General features: G+C 42.8%; 1 protein-coding gene across 1 annotated transcript in view; it reads left to right on the top strand.

Moving 5' to 3' along the window:
* LOC130358402 (uncharacterized) overlaps nt 1-21432 on the top strand; it is a 72971-nt gene extending 51539 nt beyond the window's left edge. The window contains exons 3-6 of the mRNA XM_056561646.1: nt 11889-12025; nt 12112-12189; nt 15089-15194; nt 21071-21432. Coding sequence (XP_056417621.1) covers nt 11889-12025; nt 12112-12189; nt 15089-15194; nt 21071-21432 — 683 coding nt within the window. The remainder of the gene's footprint in view (nt 1-11888; nt 12026-12111; nt 12190-15088; nt 15195-21070) is intronic.
* The last annotated feature ends 913 nt before the right edge of the window (nt 21433-22345 follow it).

Here is a 22345-nt window from a genome sequence, read left to right as displayed (position 1 = left end):
AAACGTGTGTCGGACGTTCGGGCGTTGGATATCTCGAGGAGGCAGTTCACGCCCCTGGGCGTGATCTTCTCTGTCTCACAACGGAAGAAGACTGATCTGAGATCGTTTTTTTATCCAAGTTTTCCAGATCACCCACGTTTATGTGTGGTTCGATGTCTGAGGGCTTATGAACTAAGGACGGCTCAGTTACGTTCGGAATCTTTTTCCCAACTCCTGATTTCTTTCTGTGCCTCACACCTTCCGGTCTCTTCTCCGACGTTGTCACGTTGGGTTCGTCAAACGAGGATTTTGGCTGGGATAGATGTTTCGGTTTTTAAGGCTCACTCTTCTAGAGGGGCCATGGCTACCAAGGTAGCTCAGACAGGAGGTTCTCTGCCGGACATTATGAAGGCAGCGGACTGGTCTTCAGAACATACGTTTCGCATGTTTTATTTTCGGCCGGAGAGTCATGTTTCTATGTCTGTGTTGTAAAATGTTAATGTATGATTTGATTGTGCTTGCTTTGAACATGCATCTGATACGAGCCTCCTGTCTGACATAAAATGTAAGATTTTCCTAGCTTAGTGACAGAAAATATAGATTTTATAAAGACAGGAGGCGAGTATCAACCCTCCCTGTTTCCCATCCCTATCATGGTTGTGTTTTTCTTTCCTAGGCTACTGAAGGACGTTCCAGTTCACAAACCGTTGGATGAGTTTGCTGTCTGTTTTGAGTTCTTACGTCATCGGTTTCTTGGAGTTCGTTGATGGCCTGCTGTTCCGTGAGTCCTGAGGCTGCATGGTTTCTAGAGTCCATTCCGGTGGGATCCGACGTTGAACTCATCATTGGCTGTTCTTGGACGGTTACCTCTTCTGTTTGCTGTTGGTTCTGGTTGAGTAGCCGCATTAAGAAAGAGGAGGAGGTGGAGCTGGATTCGGTTAATATGGAGCAAAGCAAGATAGGATTGGTTGGAATGTAGGGAGTATATGGTTGCTAAGCGACCGGCACTCCCATTTTTCTTTTGTTATCATATTACATTGCATTTCTTTCTGCTATTGGGCTTAATAAAGAAGGATAATGCATCTGATACTCGCCTCCTGTCTTTATAAAATCTATATTTTCTGTCACTAAGCTAGGAAAATCTTAAATTTTTTTACAGTAAAATGCTGGGGTTACCCAATTATTAACATTTTCACAAGGAGTAATATGAGAAATTGGGTTACAAATTTTGGAGGGCTTTTCCCCCTGACTATAAAAATACATCCACATATGGGGTAACGTGCTGGGCGGGCACACAACAAGGCTCAGAAGTCATAGAGGTCACTTTGTATTTGTGACCTATGGCATATCAGTAGCTGACGGTTACATACATTCCGAGGAAAATACAAAAATGACCCACACCCACATGTGACACCATTACAGAAAGTACCCTCCCTGAGGAATGGGTATAGGGGTAAAGAGGACATTTTTAATGCAGAGGTGTTTCCTAAATTTATTTTCCAGGAATGGATGAAGGGTAGCTTTTGAAAATTGCAATTTTCAACCTATGCTCTGCTTCATTTTTCTGGGAACAACTAACATGTGACTCCGAACTGTCGCCTGGAAATACGACAGAGCTCAGCGAGAACTCTTCGCATTTGAGGCGGATGTTTGTTACGGACCTAACAGTTACATACATTCAGAGGAAAATACAAGAAAGGAACACCCATATGTGAGATTATTACAAACAGTACACCCCCTAGGGAAGGTGTATAGGGTGAAGTGGAGATTTGGAATAGACGGGTGTTCCCTTCATTTATTTTCCAGGAATGGATGAAGAGTACTATGGGGGGAAGAAAATTGCAATTTTAGAACTGATATGCCAATTATTTTCCCAGAATGATGACCCAGAGTACAGCCAAAAGTAAAAATGATGCCCGCCCCAAACCCTATACTCTGAATCATCATTCTGGGAAGGGGATGTGTGGGGCCGTCCCTATTCTGTTACCTCAAATGCGCAACCCGCTCAGGTGGGGAGAGAGAGTGTTGCGCATTTGAGGCAACTGCAAACCTCCAATGCTGTTGACTCTGACCCATGTCCCATGACCCATTTTTTGGGGGACAAAGATATTATGAGGGGCATTGGGAAAGAGGGTTTGGGTTTGATTTTTTGGGGGTAGGATATTTTGGTATAAAATTTGGAAGATAATGTACCCTGGGCTGGTACATTGGAGCCGAATTCTGGGGAATTAAATTTAGGGCAAAGGATGGAAAATTTAGTACTCAATGGAAGTGTGATACTCCCTGAAACAGCCTATGCAGAGGCCCGGATGATCGGGGCAAGTGTCACACTGAGTGGTGGTGTCCTTCCGTCTCCCCTTCCTGTGACACACTGCATTTTTTCTGGGTTCGTCCCGACCTTCCAGTGTTGGGGATCACACCTGGAAAGTGTTGGCCGGGGACGATCCGGGGACCTAAAGTTCCAGAGGTGCTCTGACCCGCTCTTTGGTGGTCACCAAAGATGAGGGCCTTTAGAACTACCTCTTGGAACTCCAGGTATGTCCCTTTGTTGCCAGCGTTCTGGTACAGTATAAAAGAGTTGTACATGGCAACCTGTACCATGTAGACCGCAACCTTTTTATACCATACGCGTGTTTTCCGCATGGCGTTATATGGCTTGAGGACTTGATCAGAAAGATCAACTCCCCCCATATACCGATTGTAGTCCAGAATACAATCAGGCTTGAGGACCAGTCCCACGGTACCTCGCACAGGGACAGGGGTGCTGCCATTCCCATGAATTGTGGTGAGCATAAGGACATCCCTCTTGTCCTTATACCGGACCAACAACAGGTTCTCATGGGAAAAGGCACGGGACTCACCCCGGGAGATAGGAGCATGTAGGGAATGATGGGGCGGAAGGCCTCTTTGATTCTTCCGGACTGTCCCACAAGCGACCGTGGATCTGGCGGCGAGGGATGAAAAGAGAGGGATACTAGTATAAAAGTTATCCACGTAAAGGTGGTAACCTTTATCTAGCAATGGGTGCAAAAGGCCCCAAACGATTTTCCCGCTAACACCCGGAGTGGGGGAACATTCTGGGGGTTCAAAACGGAAATCTCGTCCCTCATACACTATAAATTTGCAAGTGTACCCGGAGGTACTCTCGCAAAGTTTATACATCTTCACGCCATACCGCGCCCGCTTGGTCGGGATGTATTGCCGGAAACTGAGTCTCCCCTTGAAGCTGATGAGCGACACATCAATAGAGACCTCCCGCCCCGGGACATAGGCCTCCCAAAATCTGGCCCCGAAGTGATTGATGACCGGCCTGATTTTATACAGGCGGTCATACGCGGGATCAGTTCGGGGGGACATGCCGCATTATCAGCATAATGCAAACATCTCCGAATGGCCTCGAACCGGGAACGTGTCATGGCCATACTGTAGAGGGGTGTCTGGTAAAAGACGTCCCCACTCCAATATTGCCTGACACTGGGTTTTTTAACTATACCCATATGCAGCGCGAGGCCCCAAAAGGTCCTCATTTCGGCTGCATCGACTGGAGTCCAGCCGCCGGGTCTAGCTAAAAGTGAGCCCGGGTTAGCGGCGACGAACTGTTGGGCATACAGATTCGTCTGTGTAACCATCAAATTAACAAAGTCGTCACTGAAAAAATTACCGAAAAAGTTCTTTTCAGTGAACCCGGCGATGTTAATTTTGATTCCTGAGTCGCCAACAAACTCAGGAATCATGGGCTTGTGGTCCGCTGGCTCAGCCCAGTCAAGTTCTCCAGTACGAGGTAACAGTGACCTTGGCAGGGGGGCTTCACTAGTATGAGCGCCAGGGGGACTCATACTAGCATGGGGCACAGGGTCAAGGGCAGAGGAGGTTTGCGGAGGACGATGAAATAAGGAAGGTGGGGTCTTCATCGTCCTCTGAGATGCTTTCAGATTCGGAGGCAATTAGGTCATATGCCTCCTCCGCCGAAAACACTCTGCTGGCCATTTCCCTACTCTAATGGGGATACGGGTATGTGTGTGTGTGTGTGTGTGGGGGAAAACTTTATTGGTGTGTGTGCTGCGTGTGGTATGGTGCGATACTACCTGCCTAACCCGACCTAACCTAACCTAACTAAACTAACCGCCCTAACAGAAAAAAATATAAAATAAAAAGGGGACTTTTAAAAAAAAAAAGGGGGACTCCTAGCGCAAAAAAACCCTGCGCCAAAAAAATAAAGCGTTTATCTAATCAGTGGTGAGCGCACTGATTAGCGCTTGTGGCGGCAGGGGGCGCAGAAGTCAGTGGGGGGTCCGGCCACTCAGCCCAGAACAGTGGCTGGTGGCTTGTTCACAGACCCCCACACAAAAAACCTGAAAAAAAAAATACGCTTTACCCCGAAAAAAATGCACCCGCCTGAACCAAAAAAAATACGCTGATCAGTGATAAATCACCGACAGCGGTGGGACAGGCTGCACACACAGGTACGGTCCATCCACACAGTACACGCCTGCTACTGGTGGCACGGACCGCCTATGGGTGCAAAAAAAAAAATATGCGTTAACCGAAAAAGGTGCCTTTACCACAAAAAAAAAACGCTGATCAGTGATAAATCACTGACAGCGGTGAGGCACGCCGCGCACACAGGTAAGGTCCGGCCACACAGCACACGCCTGCTACTGGTGGCACGGACCGCCTATGGATGCAAAAACACGCTAGAAAACCCGAAAAAAAAGCGCCGGCACCACAAAAAAATCGCTGATCAGTATTACGGGACTGATCAGCGGTGGGTGGGCTACGGACCCACGGACACCCACTGAGGTACGCCGGAAAAAAAAAATGAAAAACTTTTTTTTTTTTTTTTTTAACCCTAACCTGTCCCTACCTAATCTAAAGCTATCCCTGGGGATTTCTGTGCCAAGGGGCCACAAAAAGGGGGCAAGGGGCACTTTTTTTTAACTGAGGGGATGGTGGGAAGCACGGGGCTCCGTCCTGCTCGCCAGATCTCTGTGAAATGGCGGGCAGAACGGAGCAACATGCTCGTAGCCCACCAGATCCCCTCCCATTACATTGTGATTGGTGTGGCCACTTTGGCCACCCAATCACAACTGTACTGAGGGGGTGGCCACACCACCAGTCACCAGTCACCATCTACATCCGGGTCACAGGGTCACACGTCCGGACCTCCGGACCTCCTCCGGAACACTGCCGGGATGTCTGCTGATAGAAATCAGCAGACATCCGGCTCCGATCCCCGCCCGGCGGGGAACGGAATCGCAGCGCATCGCTCATCTGAATTGACGAGCGATGCGCTGCGATCGCCGACATGGGGGTTCATCATGACCCCCCTGGGCGATATGCCCCGATGCCTGCTGATCGATTTCAGCAGGCATCGGGCGCCGGCTCCGCTCCAGATGGTTGCGGGGGGCCGGTAAAGCACATGAGAACGTCATGTGTCCTTAAGGGGTTAAGACTGCTTAGGGGTGACTTACTAACCATGTATAAGTATTAGGGATCGACCAATTATCAGTATGGCCGATATTATCGGCCGATAATCACGATTTTGTGCATTATCGGTATCGGCATTTACCTTGCCGATAATGCCCCGCGACCAACCCCCCTCCCGCCCCGCCGCACCGCGACCGCCCCGCCGACTTATCCGTAATGGGGGTGGTCCGGGCCATCCATCCTTCCTGTAGTGTCCGGCGGCATTCCGGGTGGAGGGTGAACCGGTCCAGGCTGTCCTTCTCCTTCGGGGGTCCTCTTCTCCACTCCGGGCAGGCTCCGGCCTAATGCGCTGCATAGACGCCGCTACGCCATGACGTCAGGTGCGTCGCTGCGCACGGGCGTCACTGCGCAACGGCGTCTATGCTGCGTTACTAGGCCGGAGCCTACCCGGAGTGGAGAAGAGGACCCCCGGAAAAGAAGGACAGCCCGGACCGGTTCACCCTCCACCCGGAATGCCGCCAGACACTACAGGAAGGATGGATGGCCCGGACCACCCTGACAGGTAGGGGGAGAGAAGCGGGTGGCGGCGGCGGCCTATGGCACCGCAAAAGCCACTGCAGTGCATTGATTTAAAGCGCCCGCTTTAAATCAATGATCTGCAGCTGTGTCGCGGGGGGATAAATAGCCGATAACTTATACCGGAATATCGGTATAAGTTATCGGCTATCGGCCCTAACCTCCACCGATTATCGGTATCGTCCCTAAAAAACAATATCGGTCGATCTCTAATAAGTATATCAGGGGGCAGTACAGAGCTCTCTCCCATGATTTAGTTATACCCAAGACTGTATCTATAAGTAGGGGGCACAGACGGGGGTACTTATTGTAAGAACAGTGAGAGGAAGTCCCTGCCAGAGGAAGTGGTCAAGATGAGCTCAGTAAGAGTTCAGAAGGGGCTTGGATGTGTTTCTGGAGAATAATAACATTACAAGTTATTGATACTAGATTTATAGGAACAGAACATTGATCCAAGGATTTATTCTAATTGCCATATTGGAGTCAGGAAGGAATTTTTCCTCCTTTGAACTATGCAATTATAGGTTGGGTACCTGCATTACATTACACGTTTGTATGGTACATTCTGAGATTTACATCCCCCCTTACCTTGGGGTCATAAACATCTCCTTGATAAGGTAAAGACTCTTACAATAAGAGAACACATATTCATTTAGGTACTAGAGGCTTCCATAAACCTTGTGGCTTAAAGAGGTACTCCGGTGAAAACCTTTTTTCTTTTAAATCAACTGGTGCCAGAAAGTTAAACAGATTTGTAAATTATATAGATCAAAAAGGGGATTTGGAGTGGCTCTTTGTCCTCACTGTAACCAACAGCAACCCGGGCTACCCAAAAAAATCACCTATACCCAAGGTGAATGAAAATGCTAATTTTTTACAAGAAAAAATTGGGGCTCAGGGTAAATGATGTATGGACACAATTGGCTAAATAGGTTAAATGATGATATTTATTATTTATAATTTATAGTAATCAAATTATTAGTAAGACGTGGTAAGTACCGTGACTTACAGGGCCCTTGTAGAGCCACGGCACTCCCTACAAAAGTATAGTAAAATATAGATAAAATTGCGAATAAGAAATTAATCTTGAATATAAAATATTATTTAAAACATAATAGTACTATTGAGACCACTAAAAAATTATGGATATCGAACAAAGGTCCTCTTTAGAGTTTGGACCTCTTTTATATGTTAGTGTCTAATAGCAACCCATGGGGCTATTTGTAGCAATATAACCACAGTCTATTGAGTCTTTTGATAAATAGTTGAATAGGTTTGTATCCAGTTCATTAAAGCATATTAGTGTAGCGCTGTTATATCCCTTGGTAACAGAGTTAATATATCACTTGGTAGCAGAATTGTAATAATTGCCGGCAATTGGAACAGTTAGTAGAATGATACAGTTATGCTCACCGCCCCGGGACCGGTACTTGTCAGGATGCTGTTGCTCTTTGGGGATACTGCGATCCCTCCTGCGGTCTCTCCTGCGGCTTTTATGGATGGTTGGAGATACTGCGATCTCTCCTGCACTTTCTCCTTTGCGCTTTACTGGAACGAACTCTGTTATCTCTCTCACTGCGGGAGAGGATACTGTTGGGGGACTCTGCCATCTCCTATGGTGAAGGTGCCGTGACTGGCGGTGGGCTCCGAATGTTTTAGCTCCAGCGCTTCTATTCAGAGTAGCGGTCGCGTCCTCGTGGCTACAAGGCGCGCGTACGTGGCTGGCAACTGACCGGGTGAGACACCTATCGGTGCGGGACTCACAAAGGTTTATGTAAGTGGTTTCAATAGTCGTATTGGGGGGGCTGGACGCGTTTCAAGACCATACTCAGTCTTTTCCTCAGCAGCAATATAAATTATGTGTGGTGTTCCGTCTCAAACTTAAATTTATATATGTTAAACTCCTCCTCTACTTGATTCGTCACTTCCAGTGTAAATACATACAAAGTAGTAACGGAGTGGTGAAAGGGAATCGTAGTAAACACATTGGCGGTGATAGTATAGCGTAAAAAGGTTGTACTAAATTATAATATTCCAAGGTGCTTGAATATATGAAATTAAGAAGAATGTGACCTATGTGCACTAAAACATAAAACATATTTTCTTGCTTTAAATGATAAATAGATGTAAATATAATAAAAATATGATAAAAACAATGAGTCTGGATAAATGTGCAGGTTATAAAATATTCCAAATAGAGAACTTAATAATATAGAGGAAAAATATAAATATATAAATATGAAAAAATATATATACATATAATGGGAGCACAATAGATTTAAATTGGGACAGGTTGTACTACTATACATAGTGAATAAAATATTCCTGTAGACCTTATACAGTATCTTTTAAAATTCATTATATTATATTGTAGCATGTATATAAGTAAATAAATAGATAAAATGTATGAAAGTAAATAAATAGATAAATAATTGGACTGTATTATGTGCTTGAGAGTTTTAATTGTGTATGTGATGTATAGATAATGTAAACAAAAGGACATATGAAGAAATCAGCATATGGGGCTCAAACATGCAAAACTCAGTTTAAAATATTATCAAATACTTCATTAAAAAATAAAAAAATAAAAAAAATGTCCTTATAAATTTATTAAAATAAATTATTTAAAAAACTGACTATACTGAAACTGCAGAGTAATGATGATGTCGTGGGGAGGGCATTACTCTGCAGTTTCAGTATAGTCAGTTTTTTAAATAATTTATTTTAATAAATTTATAAGGACATTTTTTTGATTTTTTAATTTTTTAATGAAGTATTTGATAATATTTTAAACGGAGTTTTGCATGTTTGAGCCCCATATGCTGATTTCTTCATATGTCCTTTTGTTTACATTATCTATACATCACATACACAATTAAAACTCTCAAGCACATAATACAGTTATCATATTTTTATTATATTTACATCTATTTATCATTTAAAGCAAGAAAATATGTTTTATGTTTTAGTGCACATAGGTCACGGAACAGAGGAATTTCCTCTGTAGCATTCAGCAGCTAATAAGTACTGGAAGGATTACGATTTTTTAATAGAAGTAATTTACAAATATGTTTAACTTTCTGGCACCAGTTGATTTAAAAGAAAAAAAGGTTTTCACCGGAGTACCCCTTTAAGATAACACAGCAACTAACATTTCTAATAGAAAAAAAAAACATATATTGCCACCTCTTGTTTATCTCAGACATTCCATTGTCCACAATCTATGGCCTAAAAAAAACACATCGGATGCCTACCAAATTTGGAATTAAAATATTTCTTTCAAATTTTAATATGGAAGATTGACACTATTTTGTACCTCTCCTATCAGAATCTCTAATTTTATCAATACAAGTAGCTTAACATTAGACCTCCATATAGGTAGTTTCTTTCTCAAGCACATAATACAGTCCAATTATTTATCTATTTATTTACTTTCATACATTTTATCTATTTATTTACTTATATACATGCTACAATATAATATAATGAATTTTAAAAGATACTGTATAAGGTCTACAGGAATATTTTATTCACTATGTATAGTAGTACAACCTGTCCCAATTTAAATCTATTGTGCTCCCATTATATGTATATATATTTTTTCATATTTATATATTTATATTTTTCCTCTATATTATTAAGTTCTCTATTTGGAATATTTTATAACCTGCACATTTATCCAGACTCATTGTTTTTATCATATTTTTATTATATTTACATCTATTTATCATTTCAAGCAAGAAAATATGTTTTATGTTTTAGTGCACATAGGTCACGGAACACCACACATTATTTATATTGCTGCTGAGGAAAAGACTTGAAATGGAGTATGGTCTTGAAACGCGTCCAGCCCCCCCAATACGACTATTGAAACCACTTACATAAACCTTTGTGAGTCCCGCACCGATAGTTGTCACCCGGTCAGTTGGCAGCCACGTACGCCCGCCTTGTAGCCACGAGGACGCGACCGCTACTCTGAATAGAAGCGCTGGAGCTACAACATTCGGAGCCCACCGCCAGTCACGGCACCTTCACCATAGGAGATGGCAGAGTCCCCCAACAGTATCCTCTCCCGCAGTGAGAGAGATAACAGAATTTGTTCTAGTAAAGCGCAAAGGAGAAAGTGCAGGAGAGATCGCAGTATCTCCAACCATCCATAAAAGCCGCAGGAGAGACCGCAGGAGGGATCGCAGTATCCCCAAAGAGCAACAGCATCCTGACAAGTACCGGTCCCGGGGCGGTGAGCATAACTGTATCATTCTACTAACTGTTCCAATTGCCGGCAATTATTACAATTCTGCTACCAAGTGATATATTAACTCTGTGACCAAGGGATATAACAGCGCTACACTGATATGCTTTAACAAACTGGATACAAACCTATTCAACTAATTATCAAAAGACTCAATAGACTGTGGTTATATTGCTACAAATAGCCCCATGGGTTGCTATTAGATACTAACATATAAAAGAGGTCCAAACTCTAAAGAGGACCTTTGTTCGATATCCATAATTTTTTAAGTGGTCTCAATAGTACTATTATGTTTTAAATAATATTTTATATTCAAGATTTATTTCTTATTCGCAATTTTATCTATATTTTACTATACTTTTGTAGGGAGTGCCATGGCTCTACAAGGGCCCTGTAAGTCACGGTACTTACCACGTCTTGCTAATAATTTGATTACTATAAATTATAAATAATAAATATCATCATTTAACCTATTTAGCCAGTTGTGTCCATACATCATTTACCCTGAGCCCCAATTTTTTCTTGTAAAAGATTTGTAAATTACTTCTATTAAAAAATCTTAATCCTTCCTGTACTTATTAGCTGCTGAATACTACAGAGGAAATTCTTTTCTTTTTGGAATTCTCTCTGATGACATCACGAGCACAGTGCTCTTTGCTGACGTCATTATAATAATAATAATAATAATAACTCTTTATTTATTGTTGTTCTTAGTGGGATTTGAACCCAAGTCCCCAGCACTGCAAGGCAGCAGTGCTAACCACTGAGCCACCATGCTGCACTTAGCATACATCCGCTATGCACGGTTGCTAAAATAGACAGAGATGTCAGCAGTGAGTACTGCGGTCGTGATGCCATCAGTGTTCCAAAAATAAAGGAATTTCCTCTGTAGCATTCAGCAGCTAATAAGTACTGGAAGGATTACGATTTTTTAATAGAAGTAATTTACAAATATGTTTAACTTTCTGGCACCAGTTGATTTAAAAGAAAAAAAGGTTTTCACCGGAGTACCCCTTTAAGATAACACAGCAACTAACATTTCTAATAGAAAAAAAAAACATATATTGCCACCTCTTGTTTATCTCAGACATTCCATTGTCCACAATCTATGGCCTAAAAAAAACACATCGGATGCCTACCAAATTTGGAATTAAAATATTTCTTTCAAATTTTAATATGGAAGATTGACACTATTTTGTACCTCTCCTATCAGAATCTCTAATTTTATCAATACAAGTAGCTTAACATTAGACCTCCATATAGGTAGTTTCTTTCCACCTGTATATAGTCTCCCCCAACCCCCCCCCCCTCCCCCTCCCCCCTTATAAAAAAAAAAGCAAACAAAATAAGAACATACCAAGGCTTCTGGCTCCCCCCTCCGGCTCCTCTTCTCTATTCCACTGCTCTGCAGCCTGTTTTCCTTTGCGCACAGGAAGACAGGCTCCAGACCTCTAGTGAAAGCTGTGAGCTGCCACTGTATGTAGCTATAGGCATGTTATGAGGATGCGCTTGGAGCTAAATACAATGCAGTTCACTCACCCCCCCCCCCCCCCCCCACACACCCTGTGGGTTGTATGACTATACAGTGACCTCCGGAAGTTGCCTTTTCTAGAAGATTCTATTATAAGCTGTGCTTTTATTTTTTTCATAACAGAAAGACCAGAAACCAGTCGCAATGAGACCACACAAAAAACAAGGCGCTATCGCCCAGGTACCAGAGCACTGATGGAAATAAGAAAGTACCAAAGAACAACCGATCAGCTCATCCAGAGAGCTCCGTTTGCCAGACTGGTAAGTGGAAGTGTTCTGTGCGCCCCCCCCCCCTCCCCCCCTCTTCAGTAATCTATGGGTTAAAACTTATCTTTTAATTGTTGCAGGTTAGAGAAATTTGCCTGAAGTATACCGGTGGTGTGACATTCCTCTGGCAAAGCATGGCACTTAAGGCTTTACAAGAGGTCAGTATCCTGGCACTTTTACAAGTTAGGTAATGCTTCAACCTGCTGGGCCAACCAGGGGCAGAACTGTACTTTACAGTGGATGGGATAATAGAGGGAGGGAGCAGAGTAGGAGACCCCTTTTATTACATCCATATGCTTTACTGGCATAAGAATTGCTTTCTACTGTAGAATTCCTGGAGGCCTGACCTTCCACATTAATTTTATTGACAAGTTAAAGAATTAAAAAGCTGTCCAACCCTCTTCAAAGGGGTTATTCAGCAAGAAAAAAACAACCTGTGTATTGTGTGAAAAAGTATAGTAAAGCAACTTACTAATATAATGTTATGAGCCATAGTGCAAAGGTCATCTATTTGAGCCATGTCCTCTCCATTGTAAGCTGTGACATCATGTCACAGGCTTTCAATGCTGAAAGTCATAAGTCTAATGAGCAGTAATACCAGCTCCCCCTTCACTTTACTGATCTCATTCCAAACTGACAGGAGGGTAGGGGGAAGTAAGGACTGGAGCTCCCTGCAGTAGGAGCCTGTGACGTGATGTCACAGCATAGCGTACAAGGGAGCACTATGGCTAATAACATATTAGTGAGTTGCTTTGTTTACTTTTTCACACCATACACAGGTTGTTTGTTTTGCCAGACAACCCTTTTAACCATTAAAAAAAAAATTACATGCTAAGGCTAGGTTCACATCGGTTGTTCCTGTTCCTAAACGGAGCATACTACTAACGGATGTACAGTGTTTCCATTTAGTGCCATCCTTTTGCATCAGTTTTTCATTCCTTAGTATGAAAAATCAGCCACCTATAGACTCCCGGAGACGTATAACGCTATATGTCTGGCCCTCCGTAGCATTTCTTCATACATATGGCTCCCGCAGTACTATGTGTCAAAAGGATTTTATCAGCAGGCATCGGCCAGCCGAGGAACGCAGCGCAATGCCGCCTGCTTCTCCGGCCAGCCTGATTGTGCAGCTCCGGTGCAAACGCAGCAGGGAGCAAGATATATAGCTTAGCAGGGGGGGGGGGGCAAGACATATATAAGCACTGCGCGGGGCCAGACATATAGCGCTATATGTCTAGCCCCCCCCCCCCCCGCAGCGCTTCTATGTCTTGCCCCCCCCCCCCTAGTGCGCTCCTATATGTCTTGCCCCACTGCTGCGCTTCTATATACATATGGCCCCTGCAGCGCTATGTCGATCCTTATTGACTGACTTTAAAAACCTCTCCGGGAGACCTGAATGCCGGCCATTCAGGGATACGAGCAGAGGTTAGTCTTGTACATTCATTTCCACAGTATATACATGGCAGGGGAACGGAACATGCCGCCCACTCCCCTGGTTAATAGCTTTTGATTGCATCAGGTCTCAGAAGTGAGACCCAGTGCGGTCAATACCTCAGCCCCCTGTACTACTACCCCTAACATGGAACAGACTCTGTTCTATGATGGGGGTAGTAGTACAAGCACTAATGTATCCTCCCCAGACTCCCACACTGCATTTCAGGAGTCTGCTGTTTTCACCTTTTCGGAGCATGTTCAGAAGTAATAACTGTTCAAAAACAGATATTAAAAACTGGGTGCAAAGGGATGATATTAAGTCTAACATTGAAGTCTATGGCAAACTGATAAGCCTTTATAATATCAGGTTTTATTGTTATTTGTGACAGGAAAACAAATACTGTATGCAATGTCTTTTTGCCATCAAAAATAACAGATTAGGAACCAAACAGGTGCAAGCGGCTTGCGAAGTACTGTAATAAAAATCCCGTTGACATCAATGGGATTCATTTACAGCCGTTTGCAATAAACCTGAACAGATTAGAGAATGGGTATGAATTAACGTGGACTGACGTTAATGTGAACGAGCCCTAACTCTATTCTGTGGGTAAGTATGATTAAAAATAGTAAAAACAGCTGTATTGCTGTAATCCAAATGTTTTTGGAGCAGAGGTGACCAAAAAAGCAGTTCTGGCGCTGAGAATTTTTCTGTACAGTCATGGCAGACCTGGAGGTCTTCACTAGGTCCCTTTGCTTTAATGACAACCCAGCAACAACCTGTGATTGCGATGTGCAGGCCTCTCCCCTGTCTGTCACCACCCAGATGCTGCTGTTACTATTGCTTACATCATCTAGGGTGTTCTGGGGGTTACTCAGGATTAATAAAACTGCAGCCCAGTTACATTGAAGGAAATGGAGCCAAGTCGTAATAACACATACAAAATAAGGACAGGTGTTTTGGAAAAAGAATTATCCCAGTTTTTCTATTCCTGGATAATCCCATTAAACAGCCTGGGATCAGTCACCTGTGATCTTGGCTGCTGGCGGTGGTGTGTCAGCTGACACCTGCTGTGTATGGAGTGGGCTTTTCTCCTTATAGGATTTAATGGGCCATTGATGTATTAGGCTACACAGGAGAAATGCTGTTGCTTTAAGAAGGACTTAAAGGGGTATTCCAGGAAAAAACTTTTTTTTTATATATCAACTGGCTCCAGAAAGTTAAACAGATTTGTGAATTACTTCTATTAAAAAATCTAAATCCTTTCAGTACTTATGAGCTTCTGAAGTTAAGGTTGTTCTTTTCTGTCTAAGTAATCTCTGATGACACATGTCTCGGGAAACGCTCAGTTTAGAAGCAAATTCCCGTAGCAAACCTCTTCTGAACTGGGCGGTTCCCGAGACACGTGTCATCAGAGATTATTTAGACAGAAAAGAACAACCTAAACTTCAGAAGCTCATAAGTACTGAAAGGATTAAGATTTTTTAATAGAAGTAATTTACAAATCTGTTTAACTTTCTGGAGCCAGTTGATATATATATATATATATATATATATATATATATAGAAAAAAGTTTTTTCCTCGATAACCCCTTCAATGTGCTGATGTCTCCTTGTATTCACAGGCATCTGAGTTCTTCCTTGTGGATCTATTTCAACATGCCTACCTCTGCAGAGGCCATGCAAAGAGGGTCACTTCAAAACTTTGGGGTTCAGTAGAAACCTGTCTGTGTATGGGTCCTTTAGGCTTTTATTCTGCCCCTCTTCTCTGCTTTACACTAAAACTCTGCTTGTTCAGATTTGATGCCATGGTGTACAGAGAGCTGGTGTTCTTTACGGTAGGAACAGTACAGTTGTACAATGTAGGCAATTTAACCATAGTAACTTATGGGAAGCTTTTGGTTAAAGAGGCGAATCTAAGTTAAGCCCATTCACACTATGGAATTTCTGAGTGCAATAATTCTGCTAGGAAATTTCAGTGTAGCTGCTTCCACCGTCTTTAATGAGACTTTGCTGCACCGCACACACTGCAGAATATCCTCAGCAGAAAATTCACATCTGAACATGTAATTCTCTGAACGGAATCTGCTCGATAATGCATTGCAGTCAATAGAGAGAGCTTATGTCCCACCTGTTCCTGCTCCTGTGCTGTTATTTCAATGGCATCCTGCTCATCCCAGTGATTGACTGGGAAGGGAACATCATCAAAAGGAGGGAAAACAGCACAGGGACCAGGAGCATTGGAGGCAAGTATGCCAGCTAATGCACAGAGAGCTAGATATCCAACTATTAGTTTTGCCTGGAAAACCCAGTTAAATGCACATATAGCATATATGCTGGGATTTTTGTGCATATGGAAAACCTGCAATGTATTATAGTATTAACACAAAGAACAAGAGGCAGAACAGCAATGAGGCGCTGCTGTGATCCGAGCTTCTAATGACGACTAAATTTAACTGCTACTAGGATCCAGTCAGGGGTGCTAACTTCTCTTGTAACAAAAGTCGCACTCACCTGAAGCGTAGATGATCCAAAGAAAGAATCTTTAAAGGGGTACTCTGGTGGAAAACTTACTTTAAATCAACTAATGCCAGAAAGTTAAACAGATTTGTAACTTACTTCTATAAAAAAAATCTTAATCCTTCCAGTAGTTATTAGTGGCTTTTTATACTACAGAGGAAATTCTTTTCTTTTGGGATTTCTTTTCTGTCACGGCCACAGTGCTCTCTGCTGACACCTCTGTCCATTTTAGGAACTGTTCAAAGCAGCATATATTTGCTATGGGGATTTTCTCCTGCTCTGAACAGTTCCTGACATGGACAGAGGTGTCAGCAGAGAGCACTGGTCAGACAGAAAAGAAAAACAAAAAAGAATTTACTCTGTAGTATACAGCAGCTAATATGTACTGGAAGGGTTAAGGTTTAATAGAAGTAATTTACAAATCTGTTTAACTCTCTGGCACCAGTTGATTAAAAAAAAAAAGTTTTCCACGAGTTCCCCTTTGAGGGAATATTTTACATACATCAGGTTACCGCAAAGAAATCGCCAAAAACTTCCTATTGCACTACAATTTGATAGGATTTATCAAAGTTGTCTATTTCCGGCATCAAAATAGACCAAACTACAGAGCGTTAGGCCGGTCTATTGTGCGCTTAATTTATCAAAAGTAGACGGCTCTTGATAAATTCTGCGCACAGACTTTGGTATCTACGGTTTAGACTATATTCCTGCTTCAGTATGGGCTGACATTTCAGCGTACTTTCTGTGACTTTTTGCAGAAAAGTTGCTATTGCTAAATTCAGCACCAAATCTGACATAGACTAGAATGCATCATGTTCTAAAAATCCTCTAAAGCAAAAGTCGCTAACAAGTCACACATATTTAGACTGCGACTTTCTGTGTGACTAATTTAGACAGGAAAAAACAGTCTAAATCCTTTAATAAATCTCCCCCAAACTGTATGGATCATTAGGCATAAAGGGGTATTCCAGTAAAAAATTTTTTTGCTACTTCTAAACTGGGCGGTTCCCGAGACACGTGTCATCAAAGAGCACTTAGACAGAAAAGAACAATCTTAACTTCAGAAGCTCATAAGTACTCAAAAGATTAAGATTTATTAATAGAAGTGCTTTACAAATCTGTTTAACTTTCTGGAGCCAGTTGATATATAAAAAAAAGTTTTTTCCTGGATAACCTCTTAAGGACCCATGACGTACGCGTATGTCATGAGTCCGCTCCTGATCTATAACGCGGGGCCACTAGCTAATAGCGTGTGGCATTGATCGCGGCGCCGCGCGCTTTTAACCCTTTAGACGCGTCGTTCAAAGTTGAACGCCACGTCTAAAGTGAAAGTATGCCGGTTAGCTCAGGGAGCTGTTTGGGATAGCCGCGGCAAAATCGCGGCATCCCGAACATCTTACAAGACAGCCGGAGGGTCCCTACCTGCCTCCATGCTGTCCGATCGCCGAATGACTGCTCAGTGCCTGAGATCCAGGCATGAGCAGTCAAGCAGCAGAATCATCGATCACTGGTTTCCTATGAGAAACAAGTGATCAATGTAAAAAATCAGTGTCTGCAGTGTTATAGGTCCCTATGGGAGCTATAACACTGCAAAAAAAAAGTGAAAAAAAAGTGAATAAAGATCATTTTACACCTCCCCAATTAAAAGTTTGAATCACCCCCCCCCCCCTTTTCCCATAAAATAAAAAAAACAGTGTAAATAAAAGTAAACATATATGGTATCGCCGTGTGCTGAAAAGTCCAAATTATAAAAATATATCATTAATTAAACCGCACGGTTTAATTAACGCAAACAAATTTCAAAGTCCAAAATAGTGCATTTTTGGTCACTTTCTATATCATGAAAAAATGAATAAAAAGCGATCAATAAGTCCTATGAATGCAAAAATTGTACCGCTAAAAACTTCAGATCACAGCGCAAAAAATTTGCCCTGATACCGCCCCAAACGCGGAAAAATAAAAAAGTTATAGGGGTCAGAAAAGGACAATTTTAAATGTATTCATTTTTAATTTTCCTGCATGTAGTTATGATTTTTTACAGAAGTAAGACAAAATCAAACCTATATAAGTAGGGTATCATTTTAACCATATGGACCTACAGAATAATAAGGTGTCATTTTTACCGAAATATGCACTGCATAGAAACGGAAGCCCCCAAAAGTTACAAAACGGCAGTTTTTTTTTCAATTTTGTCTCACAATTATTTGTTTTTTTCCGTTTCGCCGTAGATTTTTGGGTAAAATGACTGATGTCATTACAAATTAGAATTGGTGGCGCAAAAAATAAGCCATCATATGGATTTTTAGGTGTAAAATTGAAAGAGTTATGATTTTTTAAAGGCAAGGAGGAAAAAACGAAAATGCAAAAACGGATGAACCCCGGATCCTTAAGGGGTTAATGCTACTGGTCCTTTAGGATTAAATGAGCTTAAAGGGGTACTCCGGTGGTTAAGATTTTTGGCTATATTGCATCTTTTAATGTTCATGTTTTTTGCAATTGACATGTATTATATGTTTGTGTAGCATGTGTCTTTTTTTCTTACCTGTTGTGGGACAGGAAGTTCTGTAGTTCTGTGTTGGATCTCTTACTGTTGTCCACATGTCATGGCTTTTCTATTCTCTGTTCTTTCAGAACTGCATGAGAGGAAGAAGCCACGCCCCTCATCTCCCCCTCCTGGAGGACGCAGGTGTGCATGAGAGAAAGAAGCCAGAGCAGGGGGAGAGAGGACATACACAGCTCCTCATCTCCCCTCCCCCTGCTCTGTCTTCTGAGGACTCAGGTCTGCACTGAAAGAAGACAGAGAAGATAAGAGTGTTATCTGAAGGGGAGGATAACAAAGTGCAGGGGCTGGGGATGTATAGACTGCAGGGGAATAAATCTCTGATTGGGGATGATTTCTATGTGTGAAGGGGGGGGGGGGACTCCTGAATGACACCTGCTGGGAGTTGTAGTCCCTTTTATGTGTATGACAGTGTATCCCAACCAAGGCTGATTATATTAGTGTGCTGTGTATAAGGGGGCCGACCCGCGAAAATAGTAGGGTGGGTAAAGGGCGGAACAAACAAAAAAGGTGGCATGCTGGGATTTGTAGTTTTTAGCACAGCAAGAAATAGGAAATAGAAGCAAAGATAGGAAAACAAAGTGGGGGATAAAAAGACAACAAAGTACGGAAATAGAGTAGCCTAAACAACAAGAATAGAAATGAAACAAAACAAATAGGGTAAGTCAAAAACGGAAAAACACGTTGACTTTAATATACATTTTATGTTGCACTTTTATTTTCTTAGGAGAGATTTATCAAAACCGGTCTAGAGGAAAATTTGCCTATAGCAACCAATCAGCTCGCTTCTTTCATTTGTAATAACGCCTCTGCCTATAGTATTAACCATGCGGATTCCATTTAAACAATGCAAGTAGTAGTAGCCCCCTGAAGGCATAAGATTCATAAGGCATAAGAACAGTCTAAAATGGTACCTGTCACCATCACTGAAATTTAACCTGTTCAGGACGCAGGGCGTATGCATACGCCCTGCATCCCGAGTCCTTAAGGATGTATGGTGTATGGATACGCTCGGGGGAATTTGGTCCCCACAGCTAGCCGGTTGGGGACCGGACCGGGATAGCTGCTGAAATCATTCAGCAGGCATCCCGGCACATCGCCGAGGGGGGTCCTGAGACCCCCCCTGTCGGCGATCGCTGGAAATCGCATGTCAATTCAGACATGCAATTTACTGCTATTCCAGGCTGATCGGGTCTCTGGTGACCCGATTGCCCTGATCATCCTGAGGGATAGGAGCGAAGTTGCAATTGGAGTTAGTCAGTCACAATGGTAGTCGTGGTCATGATGTGGCAGTATTATTTGTTTCCCAAGTCATCTCCATGACAGCACCCGGAGATTGCACCTGCCTAATTGGGACAGGAAAAACACCTGAGAGTTTAAACCCCACCCCTTCCTCTCCATTCCCAGTGTTTTTCCTGTCCCGATTAGGAAAGGAACCTCTGAGAGTGCAGGAGAGCTCTCTTCTGCTAAATACCTATTGTATACTGGCGGTTCTCGTCCGAGATGAAGATGATTTAAATTTTTTCTGTCTCCCCTTGCGGCACCCAGGTGGGCTTATGCAGGGGAGACGCGATAGGGGCCGGATCACGGTCCTCAGATCCTGCCTTCTTGTCCCGTGCCGACCGGTCAGCGGCGGCATCGCTAAATCGGAGGACTCGATGGTAAAAGGTCACTTCTGGTGACGTAGGAGTCCTCCGGAGCGAAGCAATTGTAGAAGCAATTTCTGCTGCTACAGTTGTTTTTTCCAGGATGTCTACACTGGTCAGAGCCGCTGAGGTTGAACCCGTGCAGATTAGAGTAACCGTGAGTAATGAGGGCCTATAGGGTTTATACCCTGGCCTATCTTCAGAATTACTGTCTGATCCTTTCCTCCCTTTTATATTTAGGGAGAAAGGGATACTCCTTTGATTTCCGTAGAAAATGTGTAATCTGTAATAAGGAACCTCAGTTGTCTTAAAAAAAAACAGTTATGTAAAAAATGTGTTGCCAATTTAGTCTCGGAGGAAACTCTACTATGAAAGATATTAGATCTATGATTCAGTCTGAAATCCAGGCTTTTAAATCCTCATCTTTAAGTCAGGCGGTCCCATCTGGATCTCAAAAGATCCAATCAAAAAACTAAAATGATCTCTTTCTCCGACTCTGATGAGAATACATCTCATCAGGATATTTAGGAGGGTGAATGTGTAGACATGTAAAACAGTAAGATAAGCAGGACTGTCTTGGCAGCACAGTGGAATGGGAGACGTTGTGGTTAAACTCTACTTTCCTGGAAAAGCTGCTGAGTTGCCCATAGCAACCAATCAGATTGCTTTTTCAATCAAAAAAAAAAATTCTGTTTCATCCGGGGACATTGAAGAACTTATTAAAGCGGTTAGAGCCACCCTTAACCTTGAGGAGGTACAATAGGTTAAAACCATTCAGGATGAGTTATTCGGAGGCCTAGGTGACCGTAATCTCCCTCCTTCCCTGTTCATCCGAACATTCATAAGATCATTAATGACTAATGTAGCTTCCACTTGTGTAGCTAGAACCTCGGGTGTGTTGATTGACCAACTTCAGCTACACTTAGAGGGCGACACCCCTAAAGAGGATATAATTGCAGGTCTCCCTATTCTTAAAATTGCTACCAATTTTCTTGCAGATGCATCTGCAGAATCTGTCAGATTCTGCCCGCACTGCTTTCCTGTCAAATATTTCAAGATAAAATCCAGGACAGAGGATGTTACCTCCAAAAACAAATTGGCCGTCCTTCCATTTCATGGACAATTTGTTTTTGGAGCTGACTTAGATAATATCCTGGCTATAGCCTCGGACAATAAAAAAGGTTTTCCCAAAGAGAAAGCTCAACTAAAAAAGACTCCCTTTTCGCCACCTTTTTCAAACTAATCAGCCCTCTAGAGGTAAGGTCAAAACAGGCCGTTGTTCCTATGGAAAAGGAGGTAGAGGGAGAGGCTTCTTATTTAACCCCAACCAGTCTAGCACTGGTGGAGGTAAACAATGACGCCATTTCGGTAGGGGCGAGATTGTCATCCTTCACCCACATTTGGGAATCAACGATTTCCAACCCTTGGATAGTCAACATAATTCAAGAGGGTTAGGATAGAGTTCTTCTCTCCCCCTCCCCAAAGATTTGTGATAACCAAATCCCCAGGTTCCCTAGCCCCAATCATTCATGGGGTCCACAATCTATTGAGTTTAGGGGCGGTCATAGAGGTCCCAAGAATCCAGAGAGGTTCAGGTCATTATTCCCATCTGTTTCTAATCAAGAAGCCAAATGGGAAATTCAGGGCTATCATCAATCTGAAACCCTTAAACAGATTAGTTACATACATGAAATTCAGGATGGAGACAGTGAGGTCAGCCATTAATCTCATAAAAGACAGTGCAGTCATGACCACAATAGATCTCAGGGACGCGTATTACCACCTCCCTATCCACATAGACTCACAACCCTTTCTAAGATTCGCGGTCCAGTGGGACGGAAGAGTCCGCCATTTTCAATTTGTTTGTCTGCCCTTCGGGCTCTCCTCGGCCCCCCGCATTTTCACAAAAGTGATAGCGGAGGTGGTGGCAGTTCTCAGAAAGGAGAAAATTCTGGTAATACTTTATTGGACGACATTGATTGTGGCGGACTCTGTTCTTTACCTAAAAGAACATATGAAAAGAACGGCTCAGGCCCTTCAGAATCTTGAACCAAGACGCTAGAGTGTGATGGTGCAAGGGTTAAAGCCGCCAGACCTCTGGGTATCCACTACTAGTCCCAGCAAGTCACCCAATTAATCCTCAGATAAACGTGTTT

The sequence above is a fragment of the Hyla sarda genome, chromosome 1, assembly GCF_029499605.1.
Source record: "Hyla sarda isolate aHylSar1 chromosome 1, aHylSar1.hap1, whole genome shotgun sequence".
Taxonomy (NCBI): domain Eukaryota; kingdom Metazoa; phylum Chordata; class Amphibia; order Anura; family Hylidae; genus Hyla; species Hyla sarda.
This window is presented reverse-complemented; position numbering and strand designations above follow the sequence as displayed.